The 14,763-nt window shown below is 41.5% G+C and overlaps 1 protein-coding gene and 1 pseudogene across 1 annotated transcript; both read left to right on the top strand.

Annotated features, from left to right (window-relative positions):
• Positions 1-5,106: 5,106 nt before the first annotated feature.
• Positions 5,107-6,669, top strand: LOC118360898 (suppressor of cytokine signaling 2-like; annotated as a pseudogene).
• Positions 6,670-9,111: 2,442 nt separating this feature from the next.
• On the top strand, positions 9,112-14,586 carry LOC118360899 (small integral membrane protein 29-like). Its single transcript, XM_035740449.2, has 5 exons — positions 9,112-9,260; positions 10,102-10,401; positions 10,567-10,592; positions 11,294-11,399; positions 12,084-14,586. The coding sequence occupies exons 2-5, from the start codon at positions 10,294-10,296 to the stop codon at positions 12,150-12,152; spliced, it is 309 nt and encodes a 102-aa protein (XP_035596342.1). The 5' UTR covers positions 9,112-9,260; positions 10,102-10,293; the 3' UTR covers positions 12,153-14,586.
• Positions 14,587-14,763: the final 177 nt, after the last annotated feature.

Genomic DNA, 14,763 nt, shown 5'->3' with positions numbered 1-14,763 from the left:
AAAAAATAAACAACTAATCGCCCAGAGAGAGCGTCAAATCGTGCGTTTAAACGGCAGGCAGCTCGTGGGGAACATTGTGGATTATTTGTTGATTATATTCCTGAAATGTTCTGTTTATACAGCTGGAAACAAAACAAGTGCTTCAGAACAGATCTTTCCATCGTTGTGTCCGCTCAAGGCTTCAATCATGAATTCCGGAGGACATGACCTGTTTAACCAGTGCAGGTAAAATTAATGATCAGTTGTAGCAGCCAAACATATATTTTCTGTGTTATTGAATGTATGTTGCCCAAACAGGAGTAACTGCCATGCGATTTCTATGACAGGAAATGTCTTGATGCCTCAAGGAGACGTCAGTTGAGATTCAGCACAATCTTTTGTTTGCAGCATTAACACGAATACTTTTTCATTTCAATCCCATCACACTTTACTCAGCATATTCATTAGTGTATTCGTAAGCATGTTCTATATTGCCAATTGACGATGTAGGCGATATAGAGCGTAGGTATCCAGCCTAACCGTTGCGCAAACTATACAATTTTCATGTAAAATTGTGAAACGTTGAAACTGTGAAAAACGTGAAAAGGTTGTCATTTGGTTCTAGGGGAGAAGATCTCCTGAGTAGGCTATTTCAAGGGTTGAACCACAGAACAATGAGATTTAGTTAGTTATAAAAAAAAATATTGGGTTTGCCCTTTGGGGTCTTCCAAGAACGCACTTAGTAGGTGAGAAATAGCACACTTTCAGATGCCGATATATAGGACTACAAGTTTAGTCTAAGATTTGTCCAACGACCATACTATTCAATATAGTGAGTGGAATTATTAGGACACATGTAGGACGCATGTACAGTGCCTTTAGGAAGTATTCACACCCCTTGACTTTTTCCACATTTTGTTTTTACAAAGTGGGATTCAAATTTATTTAATTAACATTTTGTCAAAGAACTACACACTACTCTAATGTCAAAGCAGATTTTTTTTTTTACATTTGTAAAACATTTATGAAAAATAAAACACTAATATCTTGATTAGATAAGTATTCAACCCCCTGAGTCACAATACATGTTAGAATCACCTTTGGCAGTGATTACAACTGTGAGTCTTCCTGGGTAAGTCTCTAAGAGGAAAATTCACTGTCTTATTGGTAAACAACTCCAGTGTAGATTTGGCTTGTGTTTTAGGTTATTGTCTCATGACATTCCAGCTTTTCATTTTTAATTCATTAGATTTTTTTTTCGAAATACATAGTTCCACTTTGGCATTATGGGGTATTGTGTGTAGGCCAGTGACAAAAGAAAAATCACAATTTAATCCATTTTAAATTCAGGCTGTAACAACAAAATGTGGAAAAAGTCAAGGGGGTCAATACTTTCTGAAGGCACTGTAGGCTATTCAACACAGCACACTTTTCAAATCATGGAGTGATAATAACACATGTATTATGGCTAGGCGTCAGTGTCTAGCTTTTGAAATTCTTTTATATAATTTTTATATTAGTAATTATCCGGAATTCACAGTGCATTCAGAAAGTGTTTTTTCCAACATTTTGTTTACGTTACAGCCTTATTCTAAAATTGATTTTTTTTATTCCCACAATCTACACACAATACCCCATAATGACAAAGCAAAAATAGGTTTTTAGACATTTCTCGCTCATCAACTCATCCCTGACCGCTGGCTACGTCCCTTCCGTCCTCAAGAGAGCGAGAGTTGCACCCCTTCTGAAAAAACCTACACTCGATCCCTCCGATGTCAACAACTACAGACCAGTATCCCTTCTTTCTTTTCTCTCCAAAACTCTTGAACGTGCCGTCCTTGGCCAGCTCTACCGCTATCTCTCTCAGAATGACCTTCTTGATCCAAATCAGTCAGGTTTCAAGACTAGTCATTCAACTGAGACTGCTCTTCTCTGCATCACGGAGGCGCTCCGCACTGCTAAAGCTAACTCTCTCTCCTCTGCTCTCATCCTTCTAGACCTATCGGCTGCCTTCGATACTGTGAACCATCAGATCCTCCTCTCCACCCTCTCCGAGTTGGGCATCTCCGGCGCGGCCCACGCTTGGATTGCGTCCTACCTGACAGGTCGCTCCTACCAGGTGGCGTGGCGAGAATCTGTCTCCTCACCACGCGCTCTCACCACTGGTGTCCCCCAGGGCTCTGTTCTAGGCCCTCTCCTATTCTCGCTATACACCAAGTCACTTGGCTCTGTCATAACCTCACATGGTCTCTCCTATCATTGCTATGCAGACGATATACAATTAATCTTCTCCTTTCCCCCTTCTGATGACCAGGTGGCGAATCGCATCTCTGCATGTCTGGCAGACATATCAGTGTGGATGACGGATCACCACCTCAAGCTGAACCTCGGCAAGACGGAGCTGCTCTTCCTCCCGGGGAAGGACTGCCCGTTCCATGATCTCGCCATCACGGTTGACAACTCCATTGTGTCCTCCTCCCAGAGCGCTAAGAACCTTGGCGTGATCCTGGACAACACCCTGTCGTTCTCAACTAATATCAAGGCGGTGGCCCGTTCCTGTAGGTTCATGCTCTACAACATCCGCAGAGTATGGATTACTGCAACTTGCTGTTGGCTGGGCTCCCTGCCTGTGCCATTAAACCCCTACAACTCATCCAGAACGCCGCAGCCCGTCTGGTGTTCAACCTTCCCAAGTTCTCTCACGTCACCCCGCTCCTCCGCTCTCTCCACTGGCTTCCAGTTGAAGCTCGCATCCGCTACAAGACCATGGTGCTTGCCTACGGAGCTGTGAGGGGAACGGCACCTCAGTACCTCCAGGCTCTGATCAGGCCCTACACCCAAACAAGGGCACTGCGTTCATCCACCTCTGGCCTGCTCGCCTCCCTACCACTGAGGAAGTACAGTTCCCGCTCAGCCCAGTCAAAACTGTTCGCTGCTCTGGCCCCCCAATGGTGGAACAAACTCCCTCACGACGCCAGGACAGCGGAGTCAATCACCACCTTCCATACACAAAATAGTCCAAATTGGTGAAGTGAAATATATATACATTTTTTACTTGTTTCAAAAAAATGATTGAAAACCCCCCCCTGAAAAGTGGTGCGTGCATATGTATTCACACCCTTTGGCGTATCTGTCCATAGGACCACTTTAAGCCGTACACTCCAGAGAGCTGGGCTTTACGGAAGAGTGTCCAGAAAAAAAGACATTGCTTAAAGAAAAAAAGAAGCAAACACGTTTGGTGTTCGCCAAAAGGCATGTGGGAGACTCCCCAAAAATATGGAAGAAGGTACTCTGCTCAGATGAGCCAAAAATTTTGCTTTTTGGCCATCAAGGAAAACGCTATGTCTGGCGCAAACCCAACACCTCTCATCACCCCGAGAACAACATCCCCACAGTGAAGCATGGTGGTGGCAGCATCATGCTGTGGGGATGTTTTTCATCGGCAGGGACTGGGAAACTGGTCAGAATTGAAGGAATGATGGATGCTGATAAATACAGGGAAATTATTGAGGGAAACCTGTTTCAGTCAACCAGAGATTTTAGACTGAGACGGAGGTTCACCTTCCAGCAGGACAATGACCCTAAGCATACTGCTAAAGCAACACTCAAGAGGTTTAAGGGGAACATTTAAATGTCTTGGAATGGCCTAGTCAAATCCCAGATCTCAATCTAATTGAGAATCTGTGGTATGACTGAAAGATTGCTGTGCATCCAACTTGAAGGAGCTGGAGCAGTTTTGTCTTGAAGAATGGGCAAAAATCCCAGTGGCTTGATATGCCAAGCTTATAGAGATATACCCCCAAGAGACTTGCAGCTGTAATTGCTGCAAAAGGTGCCTCTAGAAAGTATTGACTTTTGTGTGTGTGCGTGGGGGGGGGGGGGTTAATAGTTATACATGCTTAAGGTTTCTGTTTTTTTGTCTTATTTCTTGTTTGTCTCACAATAAAACATATTTTTTATCTTCAAAGTGGTAGGCATGTTGTGTAAATCAAATGGCAAAACCCCCAGAAAATCCATTTTAATTCCAGATTGTAAGGCAACAAAATAGGAAAAGGGGTGAATACTTTGCAAGCCACTGTATAAAAAGTTAATGTAAATATCACATTTACATAAATATTCAGACCTTTTACTCACTACTTTGTTGAAGCACCTTTGGCAGCGATTACAGCCCTACAGCCCTGTTGGATATGATGCGACAAGCTTGGCACAACAGTATTTGGGGAGCTTCTCCTATTCTTCTCTACATATCCTCTCAAGCTCTGTCAGGTTGGATGGCACAGCTATTTTCAGGTGTGTCCAGAGTTGTTCGATCAGTTTCAAGTCCGGGCTCTGGCTGGGCCACTCAAGGACATCCAGAGAATTGACCCGAAGCCACTCATGCGTTGTCTTTGCTGTGTGTTTAGGGTTGTCCTGTTGGAAGGTGCAGGTTTCCATCAAGGATCTCTCTGTGCTTTCCCTCGATCCTGACTAGTCTCCCAGTCCCTGCCGCTGAAAAACATCCCCACAGCATGATGCCGCCACCCCCATGCTTCACCGTGGGGATGGTGCCAGGTTTCCTCCAGACATGACAATTGGCATTCAGGACAAAGACATCAATCTTGGTTTCATCAGACCAGAGAATCTTGTTTCTCGTGGTCAGAGAGTCTTTAGGTGCCTTTTGGCAAACTCCAAGCGGGCTGTCATGTGCCTTTTACAGAGGATTGTCTTCCGTCTGGCCACTCTACCATAACAGGCTGATTGGTGGAGTGCTGCAGAGATGGTTGTCCATCTGGAAGGTTCTCCCATATTCACAGAGGAACTCTGGAGCTCTGTCAGAGTAACCATCGGGTTCTTGGTCACCTCCCTGACTAAGGCCCTTCTCCCCCGATTGCTCAGTGCGGCCAGCTCTGGGGTGAGTATTGGTGGTTCCAAACTTCTTCCATTGAAGAATGATAAAGGCCAATGTGTTCTTGGGGACCTTCAATGCTGCAGAAATGTTTTGGTACCTTTCCCCAGATCTGTGCCTCGACACAATCCTGTCTCGGAGCTCTACGGACAATTCCTTCTACCTCATGGCTTGGTTTTTGCTTTGACATGCACTGTCAACAGTGGGACCTTTATATAGACAGGTGTGTGCCTTTCCAAATCATGTCCAATCAATTGAATTTGTCTCAGGTGAACTCCAATTAAGTTGTAGAAACATCGCAAGAATGATCAGTGGAAACAGGATGCACTTGATCTCAAATTCGAGTCTCATAGCAAAGGGTCTGAATACTTATGTAAATGAGATATCTGTTTATTTCTTTTTTACATTTGCTAACATTTCTAAAAACATATTTTTGCCTTGTCATTATGGGCTATTGTATGTAGATTGAGGAAAACAATTATTTAATCAATTTTAGAATAAGGCTGTAACGTAACAAAATGAATACTTGCACCTTAGATGATTTGTGTGTCTGTTTGCGTTCTCAGTGTGTGTCTGAAATAGCAGACAGTGACTCATACCAGACCTTGGGTCAACAAACAAATTGAGAAACATTGGACGCTCAAATCCTCAAGTGTTCCATTGCTGTCATGCACAATGATTATACCGACCGGTGCCCCTGACAAATACCTCAACGCAATCCGGCTAAAGGACTGCAAGCTGGAGTCATGTCAAAGTGCGTCAAGACTAAGAGAGGATGTCGCACTGTTGCAAAGAGCCATGTTTCATCTTCGGGAGTCAGGTTAGCATATTTTCATTATTGTAGGCCGACATTTCGATTAATGGACTATTTCAGTTGCCGTGTAAGGACTCTGAACACATTTTCCATTTTATTAGAATATTCAGACTACAACAGATTGATTGACATACAACAGATTAAATATTTTTTTTAAATAAGCAGAATTGAAACTTTATAGCCTGCTATATCTGACATGAATGTAGCCTAACATTTAAATTCAGATGACATTATGTAAAGAATATTTGACAGCCTAAACGTATTGCACACTTATGAATCTAATATTCTCAGCCGCATGTCCCTCTCCCTCTTGCTCATGCTCCCCTCTCTCGGTGTTCTTCAGGCTGGTACTGGGGCCCCTGACAGCTACTCAGGCTAAACAAGTTCTGATTAAAGCTCCAGAGGGGACTTTCCTGTTGCGGGACAGCTCCTACCAGGGCTACCTCCTTACCCTGTCTGTGAAGACCAGCCTTGGCCCCACACACCTCCACATAGAGCATGGCACTGGCATGTTTGGCTTCGACTCTGTGATTGTGGCATGGCCACGAATGCGGAGGGTTGAGGGGGCTGTAGATCTGGTGCAGCACTATGCCTTGACTTATAAGCTTCTGGTCAGTTAAAAGGAGAGACTCAGGGCTCAAAAGGAAACAGGAGGAGCAAACCATCTGCCCCCTGAAGAGAGAACTCTGCAGCTCAAGCTCATCTGCCCCCTCCATAAAGTTTTCCCTAGTCTCCAGCACTTTTGCCGCGTCACTATTAACCAGCATTCTCGCTGTCACCAGGACTTACCCATGCCAGGGTGGCTACATGACTTCTTGCTGGAATACCCTTTTGTGCTGTAGGAAATGCTCCTGATGTTTTGATATTCCTGAATTAGACTTTAATTGGACATCAATGATCAATGTCCTAATGTTGTGTTGAAAATTGGCTCTCAGCTGTATACATGCTGGTCCCTAGATGATCATTTAGCAAATCCCTACGTGTATTTTTACATTTATACTTGAGTCCTTTAGCAGATGCTCTTATCCAGAGTGACTTACAGGAGCAATTAGGGTTAAGTGCCCTGTTCTAGGGATCATTGACAGATTTTTCACCTAGTCGGCTCTGGGATTTGAACCAGCAGCCTTTTGGTTACTGACCCAACGCTGTTAACTGCTATGTATCAGAGACAAAATTCACCTACCTATCACCATCTTAGGTTAGTTCAACTAAATTAACAATTGAGAGTACTGAAATGGAATGCTGAAATAAATAACAGTTAGAAGAACATAACAAAGAGGAATAGATAAAAGCTTTGTTATTGTTCTATAAACAGTATTAAAGAACGATTATTGTATAATGGACCACATTAATTAAAAACACTATACAGTATTCAACCAATTCACCTGATGTACCGTGGCTTTTATTTATGGGGGATTTTTTATGCTGATGTGAAAAGGGCTTTATAAATAAATTGGATTGAATTTGATTGATGATGGATTCCAGACTATCGTCTTTGCCTTAGTTGTCTTATAGTGTCTTTATGTCTTTATGCTGCAAAGGTGGCTGATCTGAGTGTCCTATCCATTCCCATTTTCTCTTAATCCTGCAGTGTAACGTGGTCATTATCAAGGTTGTGTAGTTTCAGCTGATTACACTTTTAGTTTTTTTTAAGACTGTCATTGTGTTACTCAATTTCAGGTCTAAATTTGGGTTCCTTTATAGATCTGAAATAACCATCTCTTGAAATGAGCAAAAAATACTTCCAAATCCTCCTACATCTCCTAATGTACAGTGTAAATGAGCCTCTTATGGTATTTGCAACCATTTGGCAGAGCCATTGGGATATGGCATTGATCTGTTTTCATGTGTGACAGAAGCTAAAGTAAAACATTAGCCAAACAAAGCCATAGAAATTTGATAACTGCCTATTTTATAACCGTTTCTGTATCTGCCACTTGAGAATGATTGAGAATAGCAAACGTGCATTTGAACCCTATTTGGCTTAATCCCTTGATGTTGACTCAGCTCAGCTTGAGCTCACCGCTCTTTCTAGGAAAATAAAGACAGGGAAAATGCTGTGCTCTTTGAGGAAACCATAGAAACTGAGAGAGAGCGTGTGTTGCAGGGAGTGGGGGGTGTTTTTTTGAACCTTTCCCAGAATGATTAAGCCTGTTTCTGTTTGACTCCAGTTCAACCACAGAGTGTTTGAAGTGTCTCAGATGTTTCACTAATGCAGAGGTGTTTCTGAGTGAGTCTGTGTGTGTATTTGTTGAGCCGATTGAATGACAGTTCCTGGAATGAGGATTCCTGGAGGCTGCTGCACAACTTACCCACACCGGATTCCCACTCAAAGACCCAACTACAGAAAGAGAGAGAAAGAGAGAAAAATAGACAGAAAGAGAGGGAGTGGGTTAAGATAATTTTGAACAATGACTTTTCATGCCTTTTTTTCACAATAATTTCACATATTCATTCTTGTCTCATGAAACATCTTTATTACAGTTCTTTATAGCTTTACTACACATTCTTATCTACTGCTTTACTTACCAGTATGTGACTTAGAGGACCCTGTCCTTGACCAAAACACCGTAAATTATTGAAATAGCAGGTATGATTAATGTAAACACATTACTTTTCTTTTTTTAAATTATAGATTGAATAAACAAATCTCTTTTTTTCCAGAGTTCATGCTCTTACTCCGCTGTAGATAGGCTCTTTATAACTGCCCAAATAATCTAAATGTTCTAGGTTCAGATCATGCATAAACAGCAGAGCAACCAGTCGATATACAGTAAATGCCCATGCCTTACTGTAGGTTTACATAGAACCACAAGTACAAAGATGATTTCATCTCCCAAGCACCAACATAAGTAGAGGTCTCCCACCAGTACAAACATTCTCAGTGCCATATATGATTGCTCTTTACTTTGTCCATCCTCTCCATACCTGAGCAAGGACTCATCTTTTTTCTTACGTTTACTATAAGTCACCATGGTCTACTTAGTCTATGGTTCACACTGTACATGTTTGTTTCCCCCCCAATTTGACCAAGCGTGGTCCATTATCTGCCCTGGGCCTTCTCTCATTGTGTCTGCCTGCAGTTCTTGGCATTGAACTTCGTATTGAACTGGCTGCCTATGTGCCAGATATAGAGTCATCTGTTTACATGAGCTATGTTTTCGAGGGCCTAGTGAGGGGAAGGGATTGGTGGTGCAGCGCCCAATGGAGGGAGAGGGATGCAGAAAAGAGTTGCTCTGACAAATAATGTAATTGCAATTCCATCTTTCTGCATTCATGGAAGGAGGGAAATGCTCTCACTGCACGGACTACCTCTTCCTCCATACAACAGGCCTATTAAAATACCAAAGAGTATTTGGTAAATTGATATGACAGGCCTTAATAAATGGTGTACAGTATGAGTTTGGCGACACGTACCGACGCATCAGGTGCATAGCACTCAGCTTCTGTCTGTTCCAGAGACGCTTCATTGGCTGCATTCCTCCGTCTCCCATTCCCTGCTTTCATGAATTGGCTTGTCAATCAAAGGGCTATTATGTTTTCTTCCTGGTTAGCTGCAGAGTGAAAGAGGAGCAACGTTCGGTGAGTGTTCATTATAATCACTTTCCTGATTTAAGGTAAATTGGACAAATAATTTCGAGCTACCCATATGGTTATCCGCAGTGGTACTCTAAGACACTTGCAATACGCCAAAGTGAAAAATAAATTGAGCTGCATAATCCAAAAGCTGTGCTACCAAGTTGGTCTGTGACAACGTTAGCTGGAGCTGTTCAATTCAGCAAGCTAAACACACGATGCATGACATTGTTTGCGTAGCAACTTTAACGAGCCAAGTAATACAGCTAGTTACTAGGTTACCAAACATCTGGTTAAGCCTTGTTTGACCTACACGGTTTTGGCCACCCAAAACCATCATACAACCAAGTGTAGTGGTGGCCAGCATATTTGATGTATGCTATTCACGTGCCTCGGCCTGGGTGCTGCGCACATAAGATAAATCTGAATCTGTTACAATTATTTGTAATAATTTAGCTAGAAATTTGATTATTAGTTTGCTAAATCAGATAGTCCAACCGGAGCAGCATTTTACGCGGGCCCACACATGTGAATAATATGGACATTGTTGTGTGGACCACATGACTACTAGGTAAAAATGTAGGACATATCCAAAAATGTGACTTCTATTATGGGTCATGCTCTCTACTATTACCGTTTCATGTGGAAACGGTGGCCAGAAAGCAGATTATAGAGGCCTCCATAAAAAAGTTTGCCATCATAGCTACTAGCTATTAGTGAAACTATTTACTCTGTGCACTTTGATCTATCTGTATCAAATTTGGGTGAAGATTTCTCTGCCATTTTTCCTCTTTCTCGTATGCCTAACCATGTGATTTCTACTTGTTTTGTCTTTTGGCCCTCTCAGGCATATTTCACACTGATTAGTGAAAGGGGAGAGACCATGTGGAAGTCACATGAGCGACAAGGATGAGGAAAAAACAACTGGGAGAGGACTGCTACCGCCTAATTTGTCAATCCGACTGGGGATTTGCTGCTTCCGAAGCTTGGCTGGGACAGCCTAGCAGCCCCTGACTCACCCTCTACCCACACATATGCAATGAACAGCACTACTCAGCCCCCTGCCCCCATAGACAGGGATGTGGCAGTCAGCTCATTGTTGGTACCATTCTTCCTGCTCACCTTCATCGGGATAGCTGCAGCTGTGGTGAGTGGCTAACAGGAACATCACATGTTGGCCTACAGTGATACAGTTAAGAAGTACTACTTTGATGGGCTAAAGCTTTTGATTTATAATAACCTTTAAAATGACCACATAACATCTCCTGTATTTTATTTGAACCAGCTAAACTAGTCATCTTTTTTATTGCAGGTGCTGTATGTGCGCAAGAAGAGAAGGTAACTTCCTTTTATTCTCTTCCTTATTGCTCTCAGCAGGTGTTTGGTTACTTATTAAAGCTACATTATGTAACTTTTTGGGTGACCTGGCCAAATTCACATAGAAATGTTTGTTATAGAGCTTTCATTCCCTGGGGTGGCAGGGTTGCCTAGTGGTTAGAGCGTTGGACTAGCAACCGGAAGGTTGCAAGTTCAAACCCCCGAGCTGACAAGGTACAAATCTGTCGTTCTGCCCCTGAACCCACTGTTCCTAGGCCTTCATTGAAAATTAGAAATGTTCTTAACTGACTTGCCTAGTTAAATAAAGGTAAAATAAAATAAATACAAATTGAAAGCCAGTCTGAGGTAGATCTGTTCTATGGGTGCTATTTCTATGCTTCCTTAAGTTTAGTTTTTGTGTCTTTTGCTTTAATATAAAAAAATATATAAAATATTTTTGGTTTTGGAATATATATTTCACAGCGTTTTAGATGGTACAAGGATTCTCTACACAATGTCTGCTTGTTTTGTCACAAACTGAAATGAGGCAAACTATTATAATTTTAGCAACCGGAAAATGGTGGAGTGATTTATGCATAGTGCACTTTTAAATTGGCCAACTCCTTTTGAACAATACACAGAAATCTTACAATCATGTAAAAAAAATATTCTTGCATTGGTCACCATGTTACGGTATACTCCTTTCCTATTGTGTGTTTCAGAATTGACAGGCTTCGGCACCAGTTGCTTCCAGTCTATACTTACGACCCCTCTGAAGAATTACATGAAGTTGAACAGGAAATGCTGTGGAAAGAGGAAGATACTAAGGTATGATTTCACCCTTGTCTTTGAATTAATTGATAGGCTACAGTAACATCTGAGTTCCTTCCCTATGTGGCACTTTTACAAACACTAGATGGCAACATTGGCCCCGTATAAATAAAGGCCTTTTTATGTAATGTAGTAGTATCAAATGGAGCCGCATTGTGCTTCATCTTTGTAAAAAAAAATAAAGATCAGTTCTGAAAGTGCTGCCTTTTAAAAAATATTTTATGAATGAAGATATTAACGAATGTAGACATTTGAGAACTTGGTCAACCGGATAAGTGTGTCTGCTAAATGACTAAAATGTAAAGGTAGGTTTATTTTGCGGAGATGCGGTACGACTATGTACCCTCGTTTATATGTGAATAATAATTCTGAGCATCCTGCCCGCGCGTCGGACGCCTTTCTATCTAACTCCCAGAGAGGCTGGTCACCCGACTTCATATCACTTTACGTTTCTGTTCGGTATGAATTGCGTGGGCGTGGGGAAAACTCCCCTAGCTGGATCTGTTGGAGCTCGTTTCCAACTCTGGTGTAAGTCGTCATCTTTAGGCACACATTGTGCGTCACTTAAGGAATTTGCACACAGTGTTTATTTCAAATGCATGCCATATACAACAGTAATGAAGAAAAACTCAGGTTACAGTCAGATTATCTGAAATCTAGTATGTGACTTTGTGTCTGCAGGTGGTGAAGGGTTGGGCACGATCATACCAGCAGCAAAGACCGCTGTTGATGAAAGATACCCATGCATGAGTGTGTTGGAGCAGGACATAGATCTGTGACATCATACAGATCAGTGGAGTTAACCCTTGAGATGCCAGATTTGTCAGTCATTCAACATAAAGGGGTTTTAGGAAAAGCAATGAGCCTGTCATGCATTTCGCATCATGCTCCTCCTCAGTCATCATCTCTGTGGAGCATTTACTTTGTACAGCGTCAGCCTCTAAGCTAAGAGGAGGTTGGTTATTATGTGATTGTGAACCTCTGATGCCATGCCCCTGTGCCCGAAAGCTGCGACATACCCTAAACCATGACATGTTGGCTAACTACTGGTGGACATTTATTTATTTGAGATTATTTATTCAAGTTTTTATTTTATTTTTTACTGTGTTTGTGTGTGTCATAATGTGGGCGTTACTGAAACTAAGATGGTGCCATCCATCCAAACAAGACACTGGTGTTACATTTGCCTTAAATGTCTATTGTTTCCAGTGAGATTAGCAAAGCCTTGACCTTGGGTGGGATGCTTACCGTTGTACTACTAGCTTTAGTGGTGTAAAATTAGGTTACTATATCCATCATTATTCAATGTAATAGAAGTTACACAGAAGGTATGCAATCAATTTGATTTCTTAAGTTGCTGTTTTGTTTCCCTGTTTGTGGCACTTTGAATGCCATTATGAAAGCAACCAAAACAATACCTCCTCCTCGTCATCATACAGATACTGTATGTTATGATGAAAAGGTGGTGAAATCAGAAGGAGAATGTATAGAGAGAGAAGAGATGGCAAATGAATGTACCTAGTCAACCAACCTCCCCCTACCCCACCCACTCCCCTCCACTATTTAGCTGTGACTACTGCCCTAAAAATGTCCTGTTGGGAAGACAGGGCACCAGGAGGATTGTTCTTCTAGCAGAAGAATCTCGTTTGAAGAATACCATAGGCCTGACTGTATACAGTACTCAGGAAAACTCAGCCACCCATAGTTTTAAAGAAATAAGTGACCAGTGATTCATCCTTGAATTATATGTGCTCTAAGTTACCCTCCTTTCCTCCTTGCATTTGTGAATGTCATGTATTCAGGATGAGAAGGATGAAGGCTTCCATTGAAATCAATCATCTTATCAGCACATGTATATGTACAGTATGTTGGAATCCACTTGATAAGAATTTAAACATACACTGTGTACAAAGCATTAACAACACCTTCCTAATATTGAGTTGCAACTTCTCAGAACAGCCTCAATTCACCTGGGCATGGACTCTGCAATGTGTCGCAAGCATTTCACCGGGATGCTGGCCCATGTTGGCTCAAATCCTTCCCACAGTTGTGTTAAGTTGGCTGGATGTCTTTTGGTTGGTGGACCATTCTTGATATACACGGGAAACTGTTGAGTGAAGAACTCGGCAGCGCTGCAGTTCTTGACACACTGGTGCACCTGGCACCTACTCCCATACCCCATTCAAAGGCACTTAAATATTTTGTCTTGCCAATTCACCTTATGAAACACATCCACAATACATGTCCATACACAACACAATCCAATGCTTACAAATCATTCTTTAACCTGTCTCCTTCCCTTCATCTACACTGATTGATGTGGATTTAACAAGTGACATCAATAAGGGATCGTAGCTTTCACCTGGTCAGTCGATGTCATGGAAAGAGCAGGTGTTCATAATATTTTGTACACGCATTGTACATCAGGTATTTCCATGTATTTTAATGTGGAATTGAAACTTTTGACATGAATAGTTGACTTTCTCCTGAATGTGAACTGCTACATATTACTCTCCACTATTTATAAAGTCTATGATTTAATTCCCATTCACATTAAACATATACATGATGTTAATTAGCATATCAGAAGCTTCTAAAGCCATGACATCATTTTCTGGAATTTTCCAAGCTGTATAAAGGCACAGTCAACTTAGTGTGTAAACTTCTGACCCACTGGAATTGTGATACAGTTAATTATAAGTGAAATACTGAACTGTAAACCATTGTTGGAAAAATTTGTGTCATGCATAAAGTAGATGTCCTAACCGACTTGACAAAACTATAGTTTGTAAACAAGACATTTGTGGAGTGGTTGAAAAACGAGTTTTAATGACTCCAACCTAAGTGTATGTAAACTTCTGACTTCAACTGTAATAATGCATTTGATTAAAATGCATTGCACTGTTCCAAACATTGCAACCCTGCTTACTATTAACAGTTTCTTTGGGGAATTGCCATGGCGAGTTCTGAAGAAATCCAGAATATAAACTGATGAAAATACATTTTTTAAATGTAATTTTGACTGTTAAAGGTTTCACACACTTGTTAAAATACTGAATATTCGTGTTGCTTGATTTTACTGTCCATGAAGTAAACTTGTATATATCTTAGTGAGTAAATGGACTTTTTATGGATGGTCTGGGTGTAAAGTATAGCAAAAATAAAATGGAAAGAGGAGTACATATCCAGGCTTTGTAAACATTTGATAACGTCAGTGACAATTGGGAGAAACTGGGAAAGAGCTGCAATAAGCCAAGGATAAATTATGTCTAATAGATCTATACATTAGTCTAGCTTTTGTTAGTCTCACAATGTAGGCCTATATATTTTAAGTGAAGAGGATACAGGACAAGACAACTGA

The sequence above is a fragment of the Oncorhynchus keta genome, chromosome 28 (assembly GCF_023373465.1).
Source record: "Oncorhynchus keta strain PuntledgeMale-10-30-2019 chromosome 28, Oket_V2, whole genome shotgun sequence".
NCBI classification, from domain to species: Eukaryota; Metazoa; Chordata; class Actinopteri; order Salmoniformes; family Salmonidae; genus Oncorhynchus; species Oncorhynchus keta.
This window is presented reverse-complemented; position numbering and strand designations above follow the sequence as displayed.